At 39.3% G+C, this 25,292-nt stretch overlaps 1 protein-coding gene across 2 annotated transcripts in view; it reads right to left on the bottom strand.

The window, feature by feature from the left end:
• LOC138681898 (pinopsin-like) overlaps positions 1-25,292 on the bottom strand; it is a 94,149-nt gene that overhangs the window by 40,265 nt on the left and 28,592 nt on the right. For both annotated transcript variants that reach the window (XM_069770162.1, XM_069770160.1), the window contains exon 3: positions 22,543-22,868. In XM_069770162.1, the coding sequence (XP_069626263.1) occupies positions 22,543-22,868 (326 nt within the window). The remainder of the gene's footprint in view (positions 1-22,542; positions 22,869-25,292) is intronic.

Raw genomic sequence — 25,292 nt, 5'->3', positions numbered from 1 at the left:
TAGGAGAACGATCATGGCTTTAGTCTGGGAACATCTGCTCTGCCTGTCCCTCTAACACTACTTTGAGGGTCACCTCCATGAAGCAGCACTCTTCTTCCCATCAGGGCCCACCAAAAAGGGAAGGTAGCGAGCCTGTTAACCCTCTCGGTCTGAATAAACACACACTGCCAGAAACCTTCTCTAAGAGGAGAGAATCCTGTTCACCACGGGCAGCCGGCCGTCACCCCACATGAAAACAAAACGTAGGAAATTTTGGGTGGGAGTGACTTCTCCAAGCCTGCAACACTCATGATCCCCAGGCCTTCAGAAAGGCAAGCTTCACTATTTGTAGAGATCCATAAACTTCAACAGCTTTTACAAGATTTTTAAGACATGCTACCCCCAAAAGGGACAAGACACCACCACAAAAACAGGTTTAAACAATGGGAAGGATTTTGAAGGTGTCAGATATAGAGTAAGGCAGATGGAGGGCAGCAATAGGGCATGGAAAGAAAGGGATCGGAGGAACAAGTCCTGGAGTGCCAAATCTAAAAGCAGTGACCAGAGTCCACCCATGCCCAGTTGATTTGGAGACATGCGAGATCCAGCATTTACCATAAGCTTGCGATATACAGTACGACATGGGTAAAAACAGACTACGGCTCCTACGAAATACAGGAAAGATGGGGAGCTGGATTTTAAAGACTATTCCTTGTTAGAATTATGAACAAGATCAACAAAAATAAGATGCTTTCCTGTATGGGTCAAAACATTCTAGTTTTCCAAATGCTTTCAACTTAAAAGGATGGGCTTGCGGAAAGACTTTCAATTTCTACCCCACGTATCCTGTCTGATGGAGTCTGTGGAAAAAATGATGCATGAAAACTTGTAAGTTATAGATACATATGGGTGAAGGGGGATATAAATGCCATATTTTTCTATTTTTCAGTTTTACACTGAATCATTCCTTAAAGTGGAGCCATCTAGCTGCCCTCCCTGCAGTCAGAAACATCATTACAAAATAGAGCAAAGGAGTATGACAAAACACATAGATGTGTGGTTTTTTTAGTAAAATGTCTCTGAATTATGTTTTTACCAGTGGACATGATTTTTCAACTCCAGATTAAGCCAGATTTTGTCCTTTGTCTACTTTCTACAGTTAGATATATTATTTGAAAAGAAAAGGAAATACCTGTTTTCTAATGCAACAGAAACACTGAAATATGCATGACAAAGTATAATAAATATGTCATAAAGTCTAACTAATGGAAAACAAATGCCAAACGTGAGAGAGTCAGCTCTTTCTGCAAAATTTTGGGTTATAGCTGTTGTTACATAGTCACAAATCTAGCATTCTGAAAGTTTATTTTATTTTGTCAGATGCGCATTAAAATAAATAGCAGCTGGCAGAGGCAAAGGACTGAATTTCTCTGCTTTTTCTACCATTTAATTTTCATATGGCCATAAACTACTCTAGTACTGCAAATTTCCTGTTACCTTGATGAATTTGTTTTACAATCTCTGCAAATAAATGTTGGGAATGCCATGAATTTTAATGCATTTAAAATCACACAGCCAGAAGGCTGGAAGGGTTCATAAGAGATTTGGTGGTGTCCATCACCCCCCCTTCCCCAGTACGCCCTAAACGCAGGACAAGTACTCCTCGAGCAGCCTGTTACTGTCTAACAGAAAGGTATTTCATACCCCTGAATAACCTGCTCCATGATTTCAGTACTTAGATCCTTACAAACCTTGCAGTAGCATCTGACCTAAACCTTAATTCCTAGAAATTGTTTCCTTTTTGTCCTTCCATTAGTGTAAGGGCGTGCAAGCACATTTAGTCACAACTGGTTTTCTTTAGTAGCGGTGTTTTTACATTTGAAAACTGTTCACGTGTCTGTTCTCAATTTTTACGTACCTTGGTTTAACAAAACTATTACACAGAGCAGAGCACACCCGAGGTCGTGTGTTCCACACCTCTGCTTACCTGTCCAACCAGAAGATCTATTCTGTTTGCAAAGGTCCGTGTTCCCAAACCCACATATTGTTTGTGACTCGCTACTCAAATTGGATCCTTTAGACTGTACTGATTCCCAACCTGTGTTTATCCATCCTGTATGATTTCTCCCATCTAAGCAAACCTCTGCACTTGCCTTGACCAATCCTGATGTTCACTGACAGTTTTAGGCATAGCTTCCTACTCCATAGTCCAAATTGGTAATGAAAATGCTGAAAGCACTTGACAGAGCTCCATGAAATGGGCACCTTACAGGGACTCCTTTAAGACAGTATTTCCCTAGTTGCTAAGAGCATATCATGTATCAAGAACTTGAGTTATATCACAACTATTGTTTCCCTTCTATCCACTAGACCAGGTTACCTGTCAAAATGAAAATGAGTACAGTTCATTTTCACCAACCCACGTTGGCAGTTCTGACCCAGAATGTTCAACTGCAAGGGGACAGAAACCTTTTTTAGAGTAGTGAGTGAAAGAACAAACTTTAAAAAGGAAAAAAAACCCTTTACCTCCTGTTTGGTGTGGCCCAACCATGACTTAATGGGGTATCTATAAAAAGGAGGTAGTTGAAAATGTCCAGTTTCTCTTTGGGAAACAAAACTCCCTGGCTGACATTTCTGCAGTAAATGCTCAGACTGCTGGATAGCAAAGATGGTCTTCTCTTTTAAATCTTTATTTTCCATAACTGGTAAGATTGCTCTTTCTTGTCATGAGTGGATATCATCTCCAGCTCTCTTTTTATAAACTATGTGAACAGCCTAAGCATTAAGAAGTTCTATGAATATGAGAAAAACAGGAAGCCAGATAGAAAACTGGTGGGATCATGCGAAGATCAATAATAAAAGATGTACTCAGGGCTGAGAAGGCTCTAGGACAGAAGTGTCATGAATTCCTTGCATCAGTCTTCTCTGCCGCAGATGCTGGGAAGATCCTGTAAATTCTTTGTAGCAGATATATTAGAGGATCTAGATCAATTTGTGGTAAAAATGCAAGAAGTATCAGACCAAAGAAATATGTTAGTGGATGTTGGGGAACCGGAGGGGAATGAGCTGCAGAGACGGACCAGTTTTCACACACTTCCCAGACAGCATCAGCCGTAGTCACTGTGGAATATCAGGGTGATGGACCACTGGTGGGGCACCCATGTGCTCCAGGGGGAAGACCAGGGGAACTGCATACAGAATTCAGCACAGAGAACAACGGTCCCGTTGCAGACTTTGCCTTACTACATTTGTATGAAAAAATTAAGCTAGAGATTATGAACACTTCAGTTATTGGTGTCTAAGATTTTTCTGGACCTTTAAGATGAATCCCTTTCCACAATCTACTTGTATTCAAGACTAACAGACGTTACATATGTCACTTTATGCTGAAGAGGCACTCCTGACTTCATTATTTACTTCACCATCTATATATACTTAGTTGTTCCTAGAATGACATTTTTTACGTGTATGTTATTGACATCAAGGAAATAAATTAATCCTTCTCTGAAGGCAATAGCCACAATTATTTCATCTTGTGGACACATATGAAGAGGACAGACAAAAACAGACTTCTGAAAGACATTTTTTTTCCTCTCAAAGGCATTTTTGTGTAACTACCTTGAACATGAGGTTAGGCAGCTACTAAGCCTATAAATGCCAGGTAATTGTTAAAATTGCCGGTAGCACAGAGCATTCATCCAAGAAGGGGGTACCTACAGAATATTTGCAGCTGACTTTGCAACAGGCCACCACTGGTCTTCACTGAAACAAAGTTCACCAAGCTTGCTTTAAGGCAGGTCAGTGATTTCTATAGAGACACCAGCATCACTTAGGGAAGAAGTGGCAGTTTTATAGCCCTAATAGCCCAGCTAGAGACCTACTGGCATTTCTAGGAGAGAGCCAAGCATTTGTAAAAGTGATGAGCTGCGTTAACTTCACCACACTTAGATAAATCCTTGTCTTTTCTCTGCAGAAAGACTGCGATACATAGTGCAGCAGCACAATTGTAAAGAATACTGATGCTGAATTATGGTGTTGCTAAGGAAGAGAAATATATTATACGTTAAAAGTAAAATGTGCAACTTTGCAAAAATTGGTTAGTTGGCAAACTCCATTTCAATTTTATCTGTGAACTGTAATCATATGTAAAGTAAAACGTAGGAGACAACTTGTTTCTGAGAGGCATACTCACTTTGGAAGAAAACAGTGAAAAACACCAATAGCCCATCGCATTATATTGGCTTTGATACTACTCATTCTTTTGAATCTTGACAGCTCCAATCAGCATTATTATGGCAAAGAAACAATTTCACTAAGAAAAAGACTAAAGTATCCTCTTAGAAGATGACTGGGATATAAGATAGCTGTTATTGGAACTTTAGTTCTAAATAACATTGGTTTTCCCTCAAATTTGTTTCTAGATTGTGGAGGGGGAGGAGGATAGCAAGTGCATTACTATATTGTTATTACTCTGCTGCTGTACAAAAGGTAGCACTTTTATAAATGATTTCTGCAGGTAGCACAGATTTGTGGGTTATAGGGGAACAAGGAGAATAACACAGTATTGATGGCAACTGAAAACAATCAATACGGATTCCAAATTTTGTATCCAAGCAGAAAAATTGCTACCACAATGTAATGGTTCATTTAAGCTATTTGCCATGCATTCTCACATACCCTGAGGGACCAGACATAAGTGTGCAGTAGCAGACTTCTATGAATTAAAACTAGATGACAGCTATTCTTTAGCATATTTTAATATTTCTGTGTGTTGGTTAAAATCCTGTAAGAGTGAAATGGCAGTTTAGCAGATAACAAACTGGTCTTCTGCTGGTGAGACCACTGACTGTATCTAAGAAGGTGTCAGTTCATACAGCTGCAGGTTTTGTTTGGGAGGAAGCTAAAATAATAGGGGTTAAAGATATAGTGCCATTAGAATGATTCAGTCAGCAAACATGATCAGGTAGCTGTGCCTTAACGTGTGTATGAAATTAGATGAAAAAATTGTTATCAGCCAGCTTCTTGTTGGCTGACACTAACATGAACAGGAAAGAGAAGGAGGGAGAAGGAGAGGAGAGGATGGAAGAGGAGGGGAAAATAAAGGGGGAGGAGGGGGAAAGGAGGAAAAAAGGGAAAGGAAAAGGGAAGGGGAATGAAGGAAGGGGAAAAAAGGACTCACTTATGGAGGTATAGATGGAAATTCAGAGCTGACGCCCTGCTTCTGAAACATTATCTATATACACAGGGAATTCAGTGGGACTGTATATGGGCCAGGGTGCTTCCCAGCTTGGATCATATTATAGTCTTGGAGTCTGAGGTTTCAGCTTGAAGAAGCTGAGTGTCTCTTCCAAGGCTTTTCTTTCCAAAAAATTATTTCTTTTTGGTCCCAATTAGTTATTCTCAGTGATTAAGTGACTGGCCAGCTCAGTGATCAGTTCCTCAACAGCAGCTATGCCTGTTATCCGTTCCTCTACAAAGGGCATACTGAAAAAGAAGCAATGTAGCAATATGAGTCTGTATCCTTTTTGCTTGTCGATTTTTTTATTTAAAAGGTCTGAAAAATTAATCATAGGTTTTACTTTAAAGATAAAGGAAATGCTAAGCCACAATTCTGCCATTTTCCTAATCAGTTGTCTAAATTCATTTTGGAATGAATTTTCTCTGCTGAGATGAAAGGGTCAGTGCATTAAATCCTTTACAGACAAATCTCTTCTCCTAAAAAATTTAATAACTAGGCTTGGTCACAAAGAACCAATTATAAAATAAATAGTAAGTTTGAGCAAATAAATACTGTTTTCCATTATATTTAATGTGGAATCACATTGCTACTTAACAGTGTTGTAATTTTCCAGTTAGTCATAGAAAATGCCAAGACTAAAGGATTTCATACAGGACTTGGTATCCAATGCCATGAATATGAAGTGAGAAAAAAAAAAACATTTTCAAAATAAAGAAAGAAACAGAGCTTCTTGAGCGTTGTTTTCTTTTCCAGGTTACCTTTCAGAAAATGAAGGCAGCTTAAGTGAAGTGATTATGTTTAGAATCACAAATACAGCTAATTATAAATACTGGTTAATTGTTATTATTTAACCTGGAAGGTGAGTGAGATTAGTGAATCTTATCACCAAAAATCTATGTACATGGCAAAGCCTTTATTTACTTGTATGGCAGAGTTTGACACCTAGCCTGTCCAGCAGGATTATCAGCCTACAACAGCTCATAAAAACCTCTAGTTCTTCATAGCAGCTATTTTAGCTTAATGAGCAACCTTTTCTTCTTGTATTTCCTAGCAATTCCTCTTTCTGTGTACGACTATGTCACAAGCACCAGAATGAAGGAGGAAGAGTCAAAATGAGGAACTACTCTGAAATGTAGCACCACAACTGAAAGATGATAATGTTTGAATGGCGGTTTCTAAGGATGTTTTTCTCACTGTTTAATCTCTCCTTGAAAGCTACTTCTGTATCTCTGGTTGCACTTCTTACCCTTTTTTGTGCCTTTTCTGTTTCTCCTGTATCCTTTTCAAATAGATGACCAAAATTCCTTGCAAGATTCAGGCTCATACAATGATATAACAACACTGGGGATACTTCTCTCAATCCCTTTCCTAGTACTTTCTACCATTTTATTTATTCTTTTGATTTTCCTGACCAGAGAACTGAATTTTTCATGAAATTACTCAAACTGACTCCACGATCTCTTTGAAGAGTGAAAACTGAGAGCCCTTCATCATATATGTACCTATATGTGTGATATATGCTACAGTTACTTTTCTCTGCACGAATAACCGCACCGTGGGTGCTGTTAGCACCTACAGCCCTCGCAGACCTTGCAAACTCTGTTCTTCTGCTCCAGCAGCACCGTGGCCGGTGTTGACCACCCCACTTCGACCTGTGACACCATTGCCAAAGCTACTCATTCCCCTCATTCCCAAGTTTTCTGCTTCAGACAATCATCGTTGGCCATCGTGCCTTGCTTTTCTAATCAACTGCACTCATTTCCCAGCTGATGATCTCCGTGGATATTTACTATAATAACTGTTTGGTTTCACATCTGCTAAAGGGGGCTGTAACAGAACGACTGGGGTTGTCACACGCTGAGGATGGAGATTCTGCGTCCCTGCACGTGGCAAGTGATCAGATCCGTGTTTCACTTTCTCAGTCTGCAAATTAATAGTACTCCCAATAGCAAAACATGTCCTTTATCTTCCAGAGAAGAGGTTGGCACTACTATGATATTCTTTTACAGCCTAATTTTGCTCTAGATATGCTGGTTTTGACAATTACATCCCAGAAAAGCAACACAGGTATTTTAAATAATTCTCTAGATTTCCTTCCAATTCCAATTTCAAAGGGTCCAACACATGTCTGGGACAGTTAGTACCAAGATACAAGCTACTCTAGCAATGATTCACTAATAAGCCCAGGCCCCTTCCAGTCAGTATTTATTAAATATGGATATTGCAAATTCAGCTCACTTTTGTGCAACACTTGCATTTAAGAGTTTTGTGACAGAAGAATCCTTCAGAATGCAATCAGTAAGTAGGGATGGATATAGTCAGAGTCAGTATGAAGCCTGTCCAGTGTGAATTTTATCACCTCAGAGACAAAAGGATGATGTAGTCTTGTAAAATTCCACCATTCTTCTGGAAAGACCGAAACTAATCGAGCAATACGTGCACCTCCCTAAGGAAAGGTCAAAGTAAAAAGAATACTGAGTTAACAAGATGATTCAGCAGGCTGGAATCGTATTTCTTTTAACTTGACATTTAGACTGAATTAACATCCTGAACTTACTCAGCAAGCAATGGAGCTCAAAGCAAATCCATTTAGTTTTATATTGAGAAAATTCAAAATGTGCCAGGCTGACATGACTAAGCACCTACTGAGCCTTGACCATCCTGAGGCACGGAAGCTTGAGAAGGGCAGAGGAGCTTTTTCACTACTGAATAGTGAAAAAAAAAACCCTACGCAAAAAGAAAAGGCTCCCATGAGTAGCGTGCAATTAATAAAAGGCCAGATTGCCAATCACAGTTACAAATTTTCTTCATAAAGAGCTTAAAGATTGATGCAGAAAGGCCAGGCTGAAACAATGTGAAGGTCAGTTCTTTCAGCTTGGCATTTAGACTGAACTAATATCCTGAACTTGCTCAGCAAGCCAGGGAAAGTATCAGGTAAGGTCTTTAAAGGCTTTTAGTGAGCGCTTGCAAGCCATACCAACAGAGAAACTAGAAAGCGATATCCAGGTGAAGTAGCTGAGTGAACTTTCCCAGGGATAGGTGTTTTTAAAGGCCCAGCTCTTAACGAAGGCATCAGAGCAGAGCGCTACTGGTGTTTAAGGACAGCTACGGTCAGAAACTAGTGGCAATACTCATTCTATTTTCTGTGCAAGGCAGTGGCTTATATGCAGTATTTTACAGACTTCTATCCAACCTTTTAGCATGTTCAATGGGATTGCTAACAGGAATAAAAAAATGCATATACTTCAGTATTTGCCAGGTAGGGAAAGCTCTATTCATCATAGGAGTGTTTGCTCAATTTTTTTTTCTTTTAATTTAGGCTCAGAATATCTCAGAGCATTTATGAATTTATTTCTTGTCTACTTCTGTGCAGGTTGGTTTTATTCGCACTTTGTTTATATTTAATCTTTAATAGGCCAGATATAAGTAGCAAGATCTCAGCTGAATGGAAATTTCTCTTTCCACATGTTTGGGGCAGTTTCAGGCGACGTGTTACATTATCAGATAAAATGGATGTTACAGCCTTCTGAAAGACCGCAATGTTGTGTGTGCCTCTTCTGTCTCATGCGTGACTAGAAACAAAACAGTCCAATATTACTGAGATCCCATTAGTAAACACCTTACATGCCTTTTATTATCTGAGAAGCTGTTTAGTTGACAGATCTCCCATTTGAATTTAGATTACCACTCTTAAGTACAGCAGAAGGTCTGGAATATACCCTAAAGGCAGCCCTAGCACATACTCAGCTGTGATTAATCTAGCAGCTTAGCAGATGTCAGTTGTACTGCTAAAAGTCAATCACCCATTTGCTGTAAGCTCAGATGACTCTACCTCAAGCCAGAGACCATCGTTCATTTTTTTAAGATGCATACGATGTAGAAGTTTTAAAAGAAGAACCACAGAAAAAAAGATGCTTAATGAACAGGAAAGTGAAGCCTCAGACCCCTAAATCTTAAAAATTAAGAGTGAATGTTCGTTCTTTTTACTTTTAGATCTTGTAATAACAAAGGAAGAATGAATTAAGGCCACAAAGGGGACAGTAGTTAAGTTACAATGAAAACTGTAGGAAATAAGTAGAAAAGTTGGAGAGTCAATGGATTAAGTGTCATCTTCGTAAAAATAACTTGAGAAATAGAGTAATACATTTCGTGCATATTTCTGCAAAGAAAACATTGGCTACTTATGATCACATCTTTTTCCTTCCTATCATTCACCTGTCCAGAGGGATATTGATTTACTGCATAAGGATTCCCAAGATTTTTAAGCTGAAGGTCTCTATAAGGAAGCAGCTGACGAGTTCATCTGACAACTGCATTACTAGTGAAGAGGAATTCAAATGAAACGTGTGCCTGATAAGAAGAGGTGTAAAACTCTCTATGTGGTGTGATAGACCGGTATAATTTCTCCTGGGAAGGTTCAGACAAGCGCTCCTTCAGTGAAGGAGGCTCCCTGTAAAACTAAAGTGTCAGGTGCAAACTGGAAAGTGCCTGAACGGTATCTCTTTTCTTCCAGCAGGACCAGATGTTTTGAAGAGCCATATGTTAGTACTTAATTAAAAAAAAAAAAGAAAAAAGCCTCAGAAGCCTCTACTCTAAATAATTCCCAAGGACTGTTCTCACTCAGTGGAAGCTGCTCTCCATCGTGTTCGCCCCGGACCTGCCCAGGCGCAGATGCCTGCTCCGCACAAGCTGCTCTGAGTTTTTGCTGCTGTCAAGGCAGAGGCACCAATCCTTCCTCCCACCCCAGCCTTGCCTTCCCCATCTTATCTCCCTGCTACGCATTAAAAAAAAAAAAAAAAAAAAAAAAAAAAAAAAAAAAAAGATTGATTGCCCCAGTGTTAAATCCAACTTGAGTATTGAGTCCTGTAGGATTATATTCTATCAAGGCTAGTAATTAAAGGCACTCAGAGTATTACCAATCTATTTTCATTGACTCAGATTAATAAAATGCTGCCTGAAATACAAGTCTGTGTGTTTAAAATATTATTGCCCCTGTTTCTGCCATCATTTTTCACTTGTGGCAGTGGCCTTCGCTTTACCATCAAGCCCACTGAAATAAGTAGAGCCAGTCGCATAGTAAGATACCTGTAAATTGAAGTATGACCCCAGTATTAATCTACTACAGAACACAGAAGCTAATTTCCACAGACTCACCGTGAGACAGAACCAGGTAGTGTGCAAAGCAGCAACAATTTAGTAAGGGGGAAGAATTCAATAAAATATCCTGCCTGTTGAATAACAAAGAAAAAAATAAGTATAGACCAAAAAACCCCAAACCCCTGTAATAATACTGATTTGGATTGTCTGTATGAACGTGACAGAACGCATCATTAGAATGTGAAAACTAGTGTGACTTTTCAACACTTCTTTGCAATACTGATGAGGCTCAGGAAGCTGAATACCAGTATTTGTACCTTTACCCTTGTTAAATCCCAAGGGCAATGAACTATTATGTGAATGGGAGAGCTGCACATTTATTACCATATCACGTCATGCATACTGAACAAGGTGGTGAAGATGGAGAAGGTGGAAAAAGGTTTAGGTAGAACCACAGAAACATTCTTGGCATTTTTTAAGCTGGCTGCACTGCAACAACAGAAGCGTTTCATTTGCAAGGAGGCAAATTACAGATCAGTTAAGGTCAAAATTATTTCTAGTGTGACATTTTTGCACTGGGAAACCGAATCACAAAAATGAAAACATCCTGTGGGAACATGCAAATTTGAGACATTTCTGGTGGTACCCAAGTTTCCCTGGGCTTCTCTCTTGTTCCTTGACAATATGCCTGACAGACATCTAAAATGCCTGGGCTTTTAGTGCCTGGTTACCTCACAGAGCTATTTTATTCAGGACGCTGGATCTCACAGGCATTTTATCTCATCAGCTCCAAGGTTTTCCAGGCCCTTTTGTTCCACATCGTTTTGGCTAAGCAACCGTTGTACAAGGGCACCAGGACCCTGAGTGGTTTCGGGGTCAAGAGGAGATTATTTTATTTTTAACATCTGAATGTCCCAGTGGAGGATTATGTCAAAATAAAATACTGCTGATTTCCTGATCTGTGAAAAATAGGGAGCTTAAGATTTGTGTGTGTGTCCCCCGCCTTATGCAAGACAAGAAATCTCTCCATCAAAAACCTCAAACTGGGAAAAGACCAGAAAGTCTATTTCCCAACAAGCTCTATTTAAAATAGTACCCACAATTGTCTGAAGTCAAAGAAGAATGCCAGAAACTTAGATTCATGTGCACACAATGAACTTTTTTATACAACAAGCTGCCTTTAAGGAAGAAAAGAAAATTCCAGTTTTCTTAACACACACATTAAAATTAAACCTCCATGGAAAAAAAAGACACGGAATAGGCACATATTTTTAAAAGCATGAATAGCTATGACTATACTACTAAAGAAAACCACTCCACGAAGCAAAAGCTCTTGTCCCCGATCACCCATCCTGCTTAACTGTTGGCATCTTTACCTCCCCAGCACAGATTTGCCTTAGCACTCTCTAAGACGACACCCTCAAGCCACTACGGGAAGGTTTGGCTCCCTCCGTTCTTCATCGTCCTCTGATTTGTGTCCGTAGACTTGCGCTCACCAACACCTCTGCTATATAGAGCAGGGCATAGCATATCAACTCTCAGCTCCGCACTGCAAGAGCTGGAAGGCAGCCCTCCTGTCATCTCAGACACTTTGATTTGGGCAAATAAAGAAAATATGAACTACCGTGTTTGAAGTCCACAGGGACACTACGTAAGGTCCAGAGGATGCTCAAGGCCAAACACTGTGTAATATGGACGTAGGCAGCTTGTACCATTTGCTTTAAGGCCAAGGAAGGTCCCTGACCATGTAACAACATGTCAATATTGAATATGCACAGTTATCTGCGTGCAGAGTCCACACAAGCACAAAAATAACCCATTTCTTCTGCTTCCAGGGTGTGTACGATTTGAAAGTGACCTGCCCGCTTCACATAAATGTTAAGTATTAAAGTACATACTGTGAAGACAACATAACTTCACATCACTACCAAAATGTTGTACTTATTTAATCTGTTATACTCATATTACCCATGGGTTTGCTTCCACTGAAAATAAAAGTAGGTTTCATAGAAGAAGTATACACATACCACTTAAGTCTAACTCCTTAGCAGGGTATATAATATTCACCATAATAAAATATAGGATATAGTAGGTGATAAAAATATTAGAGTGTGAGTAGTAGTTGAGCAAAATTACACATAGGTTAGGCCACCTTAGCTTTAGTCAGATTAAGCTGAAGCTGTAGGATCAGAAAACATTGGAGATGTAAGACAGAGATGAACTGGGCTTTCTCACCTTTTCGTTGTGGATAAAACAGTTTTAGTGCCAAGTAGCTAGGGAATTTAAATTTTACCTTATTTTAATTGTGGTTAAAAAGTACGATCAATCTCGTAACTTCATATAATTTAATATATTTCTATTACTAAGATAATAAAAGCCTGACAGCTCCGTTGCATTCCTCTGGCCATAAACCTTGAATCCATGTTTATGCAGAGGTTCTCATACAGATGTGCAAGTCATTCAGCTGAGCTAGCCAAAAACTCATACCTAGCCAGCAAGATTAGAAACTAATGAAATAATGGATTAGAAACTTTGAAACCATGTTTGTTCTAGATTGTACGTATTTACCTTTCTTCTTTTACATGTTTTCGATTTTCATTCTGTAAGCACATAATCATCATTTGCGTCCACTTCATATCTCAGTAGCATGCGGATTTGTCGTGTCGTACTGGCATGACATTGCTCTTCACTACATGATTAAGTTCTCAGGTAAAATTCTTTCCCTCTATTACTGCCTCAGGCACTGTACCTTGAGCTCTCAGGATTTTCTGCAGTGAAAGTGGGGCTAACCCAAGGAACTAATGAATGGTAATATCTATTACAAATGTCCCTGGCCAAATCCTGTAGTTGCAAGTAACACAGGACTAACGCGGAGGTGGAATAAGGGTGAAAAAAGTCAAGCAAACATCCTCATTAACCCTCTGCTCCACCGGGAAAAAAAACAGAGCTACATTTTGGACTGTGACAGAATATTTCGCTATATACTTTATGGTTTACGTGCGCTGACCCGAGGCCGTCTACTTTGATTTCCCCCCCCGGACAGCAGCGCCGGGGTCTGGCATAAGAACTCTCACCCAACAGCACGGTTAATGTGATATCAAGCGTGTGGTGGTCACCAGAGAAGGAAGCCCTTCGGCACGGCACTTCTGTTGATTTTTCACTGCATAGCAGCGTCCCTTTGCAGATAACACCCTCAGAAGTGTTTCTCTGGGGGACAATGCCACAGTGCTAGACGGAGGACAATTTATTTTGCTCCAAGCCTTCTGGCAGGGATTCTGCCTGAGGTCACAAGTTGGTGTCTTAAGTGGAGTCAAACCACAGGAGAGTAAGTAAGTGTGGCTCAGTTCTCAGTGCTGAAATGGAAGGACGCAAAACCACATTCTTTACCCTGCAGAACACCCTTCTGTACATTCAGCCTTTCCAGTTTTGTAACTGGTGAGCAAACAAAAAATCTTATGTTTTTACTTACCAGGGAAAACCTTTACTAAAACACCCCCCGAACTGAGACATCGTGAGCGCTTGGTATTGATGTACACCATTTGCTGTAAACTGAAAGACTTGTGAGACCACAGCCTATTCTTTATGGACATAATGCATCCAGAGATTAAAGCATCAGATCTTAAATTTCTATTAGCTTGTTATTAAAGTTTGTGACAGGCTTATTTCCTCCCTAGTTTATCTAAAGAATGAAAAATGGAAAACCCAATGAAATCCTATTTTCTGGCCAGCCATTAACTTGATTTACAATGAATTTGTACAGTGCCTGATTTATGCCAACGTTGTATTACTGCTTCTCTGCAAAATACAAACAATTAACTAATGATTTATGCTTATGCAAGCACAGGGGAAAGAAGATCATAATCTTTTCTCGTGCCTGTTTCCCTTCCAGCATGCTCAGACCTCAAAAAATGAAGACTAATCTGGTCACAAGTGTTTCAACAGTCAATCAAGACTTTTTAATTAGAAATACAGAGAATAACCCTGAGTGAACATACCCATCACCCTTGAGTTAGACACGTGTCTATGCAAGACCTGACAGCAGCTGAAGTCTCTAAACACTTTGAAAGGTATTTTACATTGGATCGACTCACCATACCTTTACTCTCCTAAAAGCTGAGATGCTGAAATTACAAGCCTTGCAGCTACACACAAAGACAAAATGTTAACTATCTCCTTTATTTCTCAGGGTTTCACAGGGATTCGCATTTTTCTCTGCTGTTACAGAAAACACCGGATTTTGTGCCCTTGGGACAGACTCCTTCAATAAAAATTACTATTAATGTAGTGCACAAAACTGAAATCTTTTTACAGTTGCAAGCGGTGAACCCCAAGAATCAATGCTATATTTATAGTGTCTTCATGATAGCTACATAACAATATTTCACCTCCTGGGCAAAGTCTAATAGTTATGAAAGAGTACAAGAATAAGTTAGCTCTTTAAAAATTAAGCATGCTCGTAAATCTTCCTCTGAGCTAATCAAAGCAACTTTTTACTCCAGCAGGCTTCCCATTTGGAAAAAAAATAAAAACAAACCAACAGCTTGCTTCATTGTCATATCCTTGAACAGCAATGTAATGATAGAACTGCCTGAAATATGAAATGCTGACATCTGAAAATTGTTTATGAAAGTGAAAACAAGTATTTTTATAGTCTTCATGACATGAATGCCAAAATTCAGTGTCAAAATGCTACAGATTTTGTTTCAATAGTTATGCTATGCTTGTATTTTGTATTATGACCTGGCATTAAATAACAATGACATAATGGCATAATCATTTAACTATCATACCATTTTTTGGAAAATCGTTGAAAACAGGTACTTTTTTAAAAAAATAAATTATTGATACACTGTACCCTCTTTTCAAGATGGAAATGTTTCCTTGTTTGGTTGTAATGCAACGATTTACTTCTTTTAAGTGGGACTCATCTTACATGTCTGCAGAGGACAAAAGTTGTCTGCTTTGGGAGAAACCTTCCTGGATGTGACTTTCTTTCTCTATTCACTACAGAGGGAATTATTCACTATTTCTCTATTCACTACAGACAAAATTATTAGACTGCATAGATGCTGAAAGTGCCTTAAATTCTCACAGTTCTCAATACTACATGCTTTCCTTCTGTAGAATAGGAATAATAATATCATCTCTACAAAGCATTGGAAAATCTGTATATTTAGGCATTTTCAAACTGTCAAAGGAAAAATTTTATGGAAATCTCTTCACTGAAAGAATGAAGGAGGAGATCTGTGTATGCAAAAAATGTTGTCAGGGTAAAGAAGAAAAAGGAAGCAATGGGACTTATGGTCTGGGAAAGACAAGAGTGGTTACAGAAACGATCAGAAAAATTTTAAACAGAAAAAGAGTTGATATGCTAAGAAGTTTATATTTATGTAAGACGATTTACAGATTGTGACCTGATTCTAAACAAATTACATATTCAACAGAATTAATTAACTTCTCGCAAAATGGCGACAGCAATTGTTGTTTACCTTTTTTATCCAGTATTCCATGACTTTTTTATTAATAATTTACAAAATAGCTGTCCCAGATATCACCTCACCTACAGGATTCTAAGAAATTTCATCATGACAGAAGTCAAGAAAACTTGAGAATAACCAGATCTTCAAAGAACTAATCACCGATACATACTATATGCAGCCCAATGGATTTCAGTGCTGCTCTTCTTTGAAACAACAACAAAAAGTCAGCTGCTTTGCTTTTCTACTTGAGAGATTATCTACAGATTCAGATAAAACATATTGTTATACAGGAATGTCAATTGCTTTCAAAATTTAAAGCCCATTCTTCTACCAAAAAAATCCAAAATCAAACAATAAAACCGCATGTCCTGAGTGTTGTTACCACAGAATGTTTCTGTTATTACAGAATCCAAAAAATGGCCTGTTACCAGCTTTGCATTTTAGCTGTGCAGTGGCCTGCACATGTAGAATTTGGGAAAGGTCAAACAACTGCCCAGTAAGGAGATGTTGAATATTGACTGCTGTGTGCCAGTTGAAGGCTGTAGAGAAAACTTGGAAATACTAATATTGATGATTTTCTTGATGATACTGGTTATAAGCTATATGATTACATTACTTTGTAACATTTGATCATCCAGCAGACCCCCTTCATTACATTTTGCTAATATTTATTCCAATTGCTTCAGCCTAACATGAGACATATTTCACTTAAGTTCCCATATTCTCATGATGACGTGACAGAAAACATCTGTCCATTCATAGAATCATAGAATCAGAATCATAGAGTCATGGAATGGTTTGGGTTGGAATGGACCTTAAAGATCTTAAAGTTCCAACCCCCCCTGCCATGGGCAGGGACACCTTCCAGTAGACCAGGTTGCTCCAAGCCCCATCCAACCTGGCCTTGAACACTGCCAGGGATGGGGCATCTGCAACATCTCTGGGCAACCTCTACGAGTGCCTCACCACCCCCACAGTGAAGAATTTCTTCCTAATATCTAATCTAAATCTACCCTCTTACAGTTTAAAGCCATTACACCTTGTCCTATCACTACATGCCCTTGTAAAAAGTCCCTCTCCAGCTTTCTTGTAGACCCGCTTTAGGTACTGGCAGGCTGCTATAAGGTCTCCCTGGAGCCTTCTCTTCTCTGGGCTGAACAACCCCAACTCACTCAGCCTGTCTTCAATTCATATGCAAATTGAATCTCTTTTTGCTTATGAATTATATGTAATTATTATATCTTTATGGCAAGGTTTAAAAAGGAAAGGCAAAGTTATTTATCATTCTTCCTCTATACCACCAGAAGCTAGGAGAGAACGTATACATGAAGACCCAAAGGGAAGAAATAAAATTTATGAACACAGAGTAAAAAAATAAGATATGGTTGTCTAATGAGTATAGCTGACTGTCTAAGCACAGATGCAGATAGGGCCAAACATACTTGATATTAAGTCAAATCCCAAATATACTTAATCACATTTGAAAGAAAGAGATGAGACAGAGGAACGAAAGGGCCAGGTCTACATCATCTTCACCTGAATTACATTTCTTAGGACTTCTTTGTTTCATTAAATAACCAGAAAGATTTTGAGCTTTGCTTCTAAAAGAAGGCCTATGACTACAAACCTGTTTTTATTTAGGGCTTTTAGAAGATAGACTTAATAGTACATAATTGCTTTATTAGTTTTCTCAACATAAGTCATAACTTCAGTGCCATCAAAGATAAAGTTTCAGAAAATCAAGTTTCTCTGTAAATAGACATATGAAATATATGAAGGAATGATGGAACAATTACTACTTTTCCATCCTACTCTTTGTATTATGTGAAGATAATTTCTTTTTGGTTTAAATCATTGAGCATTCTGCCCAAATGTGTTGCCTTCCTACAAATGATCATTTCCAAATGAGCTGGAGAACTGGAAACAGTCAGAGGAGCAATCCTTCTACTTTATAATCCTTTCCTGACTACTTTAATGAACAATGATGCAGTAAATGTTTTTACAGATATTTTTTAACTGTTCCAAATAGTACAGACATAAAGCAGGATTAAGGAATCAGAAGTCATAAAATTCCACATCTCTTCTTCCCTTTTTCTCTCAGGCTTTCTTTGCAGGCACGGGAGATTTCAAAACCATCCTTGTCATTTATATCCAAAGCTTTAAAAAAATACACTAGAGTCGAAATCTTACCACACAGAATTCAAAATTAGTTTCTTCAGGTTTATAATCGAGTCACAACTTCACTCTGAGGCACTACTTCTCAAATAAGAGACAGAAGTACTTTTCCTCCACTACATTTGGTACAAGGTGACAAGACTCAGAAAAGTTCAGGGGATGGGATAAAAAAAGGTGATCTGGTTCTCCTATGACACGTGGAAGTCAGAAATCATGTAGCATTTTTCAAAAGAAACAACAGAAGTCGCTGTAAAGGGAAATAGTCAGGTAATTCCATTACCTGAACCCATATTTTGGTCACTAGTTAAACTAGCAGTTTGTGAGGAAATAAGCATTAGTAGGTGCAGCACAGAGTGGAGGACAAGGCATACTGGTAAGGCCGACTTCTATCTCATATGGGCTAGTCTCAAAATTCTCACTGAATATTTTTTCTTGTTTTTTTTGTCAAAAACCAGTGTCAAAGTAGAACTGGAGCAATGACACAAAAGAGCGTAACAAATGTTTTCTGACTCTACTTTTTCCTCGCTGCTCTCAAGTCAAAAGAAAAAAACCCAACACAGTAGTACTATCATATCAGGTCACAAGTCCGTCGACTCCAGAACCCCCTGAGACAGTGTGACCACCGGCCCTTTGCCCACTTTAACACTCGGTCTGTTGCACTGAGCAAGAATTGCATGGTCAGGTGCGTATTACGCTATGTGTTTAAGTCTTCGTGCTCTGCTTACAATCTTTTTTACTGTTTCCCACATCCTAGCTACGCTCCAGAATAAGCTGCTGAGCTTTGTTCAGGCACAACTTTTGATGAAAGGAGACTGGCGATGAGATGAGCCAAGATGAGAGGCTCCACAAAACCAATCTGAAAACTTTTCTTGAAACAATGTTCTGGGACTCTTCTTGTCCTTAGGCGGGATTTCTGTGTGCAAGTGGGAGATAATGCAGCCTGAAGAGATCTCTTTTAAAAGTTTTGCTAATTTTCATTAGGCTGGTTCATATGAGTTCTCTGGGCCTCTCAGCAGAGGATTTTAATAATATTGTGCCTTCTGCACTACAGCGATCACAATGCTAATCTCTGTAATTCCACATTTGGGAGGCCACTTTTCAAAGTGTAACAACTGACACTGACTTTATAAAGAACATTTTTCCAGAGGGAATGCAATGGTAGAGTCATAGAGAAGCATCATAAGCCAAAACCTGAAAAAAAAAAATCTAATTGTACTAGGAGAAATAAACCATTCTCAGTTTCCTTCCCTTGTTCTGTAGAATGTGCATGAATAAAATACATGTGAATAATATTTTGTGGGGGAGAAACTTTGTCCCTTTCTACTTACAGGTATCAGGCACATCATCTCTAAAGGAAAACTTAAAGAAGAAATTGAATTTCCGCATCTGCAGGAATGGAAGAACAGGTTTCATAAAAACAGGAAACAAGATCAGCATAAGTGAAAAGATGGACTCGGAGGGAAGAAAAGTCTCATAAAATATTTGTGTTTCTCTATGTCTTGAAATCTGATGCACTGCCAAGTTCCCTAACAGCTTCTGAAACCACAGGCTTTTCTTCAGCTCTTCGTTTTGAGCATTATTTTGCTTAACATTTCTGAAATGCGCTCACTATTCGGAGCTAGTATTTCCCTCCTCCGTGCAAGTTGCACCAGGACAGCAGCAAAGACCATCCGCGGAACCAAACTCAACCCTCCAGATAAAACCATTCTGGAAACAAGCCCATACCTTTATAGAAAATAACTTGAGCAATTCCTAAGAGTCTTCGAGCTTGATAAATGGCAAGAGCTCTGAGAGAATAATACAGTTATGTTGTAATACTGTTTAATGGCATTTGCTGTTAACATTATTCATACAGGGATGCTATTGACTTGAAATTCCTTGAAAAGACAATCTTTTATAAAAGCTGTATTACTGAAATCCTCGTGCCTTTTACCATTACACAGATTGCAAATGACTTCACAGGATTTATTAGTGCCTCGAGTGAACGAATGCTACAGCACATAAAATTTAGAGGAGAAAAAGAGAAAAGCAGACCTATAATTACTGTCCCTGCAAAGAGAAAATGCAGGCGCTGTGCCAATTCTTGCATTAACTGTCCCAAATCTATTAAGATATTTCTTCCACCTCAATTAATTTACATTGCAGTATTAATAACAGCATAACTTCTGCACTCTTGATCTCAGGGTGCAATACCATTAACGCTACAATGCTCTAACATAAAAACTTCTAGGTATCTTGCAAAAATATGAAATGCATATTTTAGAAAATTTACCAAGCAGCTGAAGCTGGGATAATGCACTTATTATGTTTGCAATGCTCCCACATTTCTTCTAATATATTACACACTACACAGAAGGTCATAGAAGGACTTTAATCTATGAGGCCAGAATATTGCAAGATAATGGATTTTTTGCCCCCACCAGAAGGTAACAGTATTACAATGGATGTAGTAACCTCTCAACTTTTTTTTTTTATTACTCTACCTACTCTTTGTAGTTTTATGTAAGAACTGCTATACTTTTATTTTTGTATTGCTCAGCTCTTCCTCCAGTTTGAAACAGGACATAATTTAGGATTTCCTAATTTACCCTGTTTATTACCGAACAGTTAGAGGACCTCAGACCAAAGGAAAGAAAGTCTGCATTTCAGTGACTGTGTCGTGATAGGGTCTTTGGAAATTTAGATGTATGTCAGAGGAAATATATAAAATGCAAGATTTCAGGATTACAGTACTGGAGGTATGTACATCACAGAAAGCTGAGGACTGATGAGTTTTCCGATTAAGATTCTTTTTGCTGAAATACAACTTCTCAAGGAAATCTTTTACAAACACCAGGAAAGCATTAGATGTTTTGTGTAAGAATTTAGGGTTTAGCTATTCAAGACTTCACAAATGCTTGGGCAGCTGTTACGACCCTTAGTCATAACAGCTTTAGAGAGCACATACAATCTAATCCTCACTGGAGTTTCTTTGCATTGAACAAACATCAGTTTCCTAAGACCTACAGGTTATGCAAGATTGGGTTCGATTCTTTTTCACCTCCACCATTTACAAAATTTCTCAGGGGTCTCTAACCTCAGCATCCCAGCAGCTTCCTCATCACTCTCGAAAGCACACGGAGGATGGAGGAGAGAGGATTGTGGAAAATGCTATTCCTGCTCCCATTTTTTTCTCTGGACAGTCAACTAATCGATCAACCTAGTCTTCCGCCCAGTCTACTCAGTCTTCATGTCTAAATACAAAATGGCTATAGATTGCACGTACCTCTCCTATGATACTACTACATTCAATATAACTGAATTAAAAAAAAAGGTGAATAAAATAACACAAGTCTACATTTAGAACTAGAAGCTAAAGCACATGCTACAGAAGCTTCATCCATACAAGTATTTGTATGTTGTGGGTGATGCAGTGAGGGCTGAAGGAAAGAAGAGACAGAAGTTTAAGTCATATCATCTGCATTATTAGTAGTAGCACGTGTTCCAAGACCCTGCTCCTTTCTTTAAGGTGATGGTAAAGGATACTGCTGCCCAGGGACCAGATATGGTCTGCAACTTCACTTTAATTTTGTTCCATATTACTACTGCACAACATTAAGAGGAGTACTAATGTGTGATTCATCACAGGGATTTTACTGGCCTGCTCAGCACTCAGCCAGGAAAAGATTCCCCATTTGGGCTTCAAGTGTTCTGAAAGTTTTGACAAATCATGTAAAAGGCAGGACCTTAATTCCTTATGACTAATCAAAAGTAAACTACATCCACTTTAATTCTGTATGAGAGCCTCTATTTAGGGATTTACGGCTTTTTTTTTCCTCCATTAAACACCTTTAGTTAATTCATCTGGACATTTTAGAGAATTGCTTTTTTGAGAATACCTATACACTCATTCCTTTCTCATTATTCATCGTTAAACTGTTTCGTTGCTGTCCCAAGAGTATTCAGACTTCACAATACCACACCGCCTGGCAGGGTCTTTTGGAACATTCATTTTGGAATATCCGCAGTACCCCTTAAACCAGTCAGATGAGCATTGGTGTAGTAGCAGTCGTAGTAGTGGTGGTGGTAGTAGTATTTAAGGAAACTTTTAAATGTGGCCTAGAATTACAAGGAGAAGCTGATCCCTGGGATAACTCCGCAAATTGCAATAGAACTATAGAGTTAGGTCTCCACAGATTAAGAAGCAGTTATTATTAAAATGTCATGATCGAAACTAAGGAAGAAATATTTGCATGGATGTCTTATTGCTAGACAGGTAAACATGTGTTGGCTTCATTACAAGTGCAGCCTTCACCCTGATATGCTGCTTTTCCTAGAATGTAATATTTTCAAACCACAAAGTCAGTACCCATATGGCTGTTATCTGTTTTTTCTAACTGTTTGGAGCTCTGGAGTATGAAAAAACTTGGTGAAGACCTTCTGCCCCTTCCTTCAGGCTTTCTGTGTTTTTTTCCATTTGGTTTTGCTTTGTTGTTTTGCTCTCTATCATCAGTGCTTCCAAACTCGACAGAAGAGAAATGCAACATAACGTCTAAGAGCAGTTTGCACTATCAATAGCATACAGCAGCTTACCTGTTTAACAGCATAAAGGAGGCGACCATAGCAGTACACCATGACCATCACAGGGATGACCAAGCAGAATATGAAGAGACAGATGATATAGGACGTGGACTTGGCTGACTCCGAGGACCAGCGTACCGAACAGCTCGTACCCGCACCTTCTACCCCGTAACTGCTCCAACCGATCAGAGGTGGCACGGTCCAGACCAGGGAATAAATCCACGAACCGCCGACAGCCAGCAAAGCCTTCTGGTAGTCAGCGCTGCGCTTGTTGCACAGGGTGAGGGTGCTGTAGCGTTCGTAGGACAGGACAGCCAGGGAGATCAGGGACACAATGCCTGCAAGGAACCAAGCAATTTCAACGCTCACTTTCGTTATTTTGTGCAGTCTCCGTTTTAAACCCTGAGAAATGAGATGCTTTTCTCAACTATTACATATTTGAAGCAACAGTGAAAACTATTTCCATTATTCTCTATGCTTAAATCCCCACTGGACCTGGTCGCTCTGTCCATCGTGTCAAATTTTGTTTAACTCCTATTTATCTTACATTGGAAGATTTTCATACTTGAGAGCTATTCCTCTTCTAGGCAGGTTTTCAGATTTAGCTGTCTTAGTATTACCCAGGGGAAATCCATTTTCTACATGAACTAATAAAATGTTGAAATATTCCTTTGCTCAGAAATATTCAATTTTTAACATCCATGAGCATTTTCAAATATTTTATTGACTTTTATACACGCAGAAGGCTTTATATTCAAGATTGGGAGTGCAAAAATTAAAGCTTTTGCACTTCTGCCCCATCAGCTAGACACAGCTTCAGTTCTGACCACCTGTATATGGAAGCAACAGACAACCCTTGGCATGAGTGTGATATGGCAGGTCGTAACTTTACATATACATCACATAATCAGTCAAAAAGTGATTTAGGTTAGTAGTGAGATTTAGGTGTCAGAGACCAGTTATATCCTCCAGTGGAAGATTCAAAAATCTGGGTTGTAGGACATTTCCACTCTCAAGGTTCAGGGTCCTGACCCCCTCTACAAATCTCTATGGATTTGCATGGCATGTTCTTAGTCATGACTCAGTGGGGATTTTTTTGCTATTTCCTATGTTTTTGTTCTCCTTGCAGCTTCCTTACAGTTCTTGGTGACACAACATTGGATACCACTTCCCACGATTTATGACAGAAGGAACTTATTGGAAGAACTGTAACACCATCTCTTCCCATGGGTTACAGGCCCCTCCTTTTGGTCCCGTAAGATGAAAAACCTGAATAGCCCTATGTCAATCCAGCTCTTTCCAGGATATTTTTTTCTTCATCCTTGCCATTAGTAACAGCCAACTATACAGTAGCATTGAGATCCAGCCTGCCAAAATCTCTGGTTTTGAGTGGTACCTACTTCCAGCAAATCTGTTAACAAAAAAAAGATGATCTTCAGGGGAATCCACAGCTGTAATCCATTTTTTCCCCCCATTTAACTGTCAGCTTATCCTATAGCTCCTTCCCAGGTGCAGGATGAAGGTAAGTCAGAGCCTCCCCTGGGGACAGCACCAGTCTATCCCATACCTGGGCACCCCCCCACCCCACACAGGGCACAGCAGGATGCTCTCCCCAGGCACAGCATCTTGCTTTTCTTTCCCCCAAAATTCAGTCACTCGTTTCCTAGTCAGCTGAACGCAGGCGCAGCTATTCCTGCCATCCTAACAGCAATTTGCAGTTATTTTGTGCAGATCTGGGTACGGCAAAGGAGCCGGAGGGGATGCAAGCACTGCTTGCTGCAATCCGATGCCTTATTTCTCAGGGGAAGAGAAGGCAAAAAGGTGTGAGGAGAAGGCAACTTTTGATGAAGAAAACACCTTTCTTGTTACAAGAGACTACTAAATCATTTTGGGTATATTAATGGGAAGTCAGACCTAAAAAGTAGATACACTTACAGCTGGAAAATGACACAGCTCCACTAAACTCAACTGAATTATACAGTTTAAGAGTTTAACTTTAATCTATTTTAAGGCTACACTGTTTTAGAGACACTGAAGACTTTCTGATCATCCTTCATCTAATCTTGATTTCCTACATAACACAGCTCTTGAAAGCCCTTGGCCATAATTCCTGCATTAAACACATATCTCAATACAGAAAAAAAATAGCGGGTTCTGAATTACAGACTCAAGAGCAAAGAATCTACCATTCTCTTCTCACTTCCAGCCCACACTTATTTAGCTTCACCGTGTTAGCATTGCCTCTTTCCATGCTTTTATCTGCTTGACTAAAGAGCTTCTTGCTATCAAAAACATTTAGCTCATGTAGGTACCTAAGGCAAAAATCCAGATTTTACATTTGAAACTTAGGCCTCGGTAAGGTGATATAGATTTATTCATGCATTTCAGATTACACCATCACAGCCACTTGGGAACAAGAAATCTCTCCCCTCCCAGCTGAGTGCTCTACAGCAAGGTTATATTATTTTTGTTTTACCTCTGATGGCAACTGAGGGCCCTATGTCCCTATGTCGACGAGATGGCAGGTGAGATGTACTTTTGTTGAGAATATCCTACAGTCCTGTGGGTGCGGTGTTGCCTAGAAAACTGAAATGGGATATGCAAACTTCCCTAGAAAACGGATAAATGGGATATGCAAACTTCCCTAGCTCCCTGGACGGCTGCTTTAGCCATTGGGCTGCTTGTCCCCATGGCTGGGCTACTGCCCAGCAGCTTCTCATGGTTTATATCATCACGATTTACAGCATTCATTTACACTTCAC

This window comes from Haliaeetus albicilla, chromosome 25 (genome assembly GCF_947461875.1).
Source record: "Haliaeetus albicilla chromosome 25, bHalAlb1.1, whole genome shotgun sequence".
Classification (NCBI taxonomy): domain Eukaryota; kingdom Metazoa; phylum Chordata; class Aves; order Accipitriformes; family Accipitridae; genus Haliaeetus; species Haliaeetus albicilla.
The sequence above is the reverse complement of the archived record's forward strand: the minus strand, read 5'-3'. Positions and strand labels throughout refer to the sequence as shown.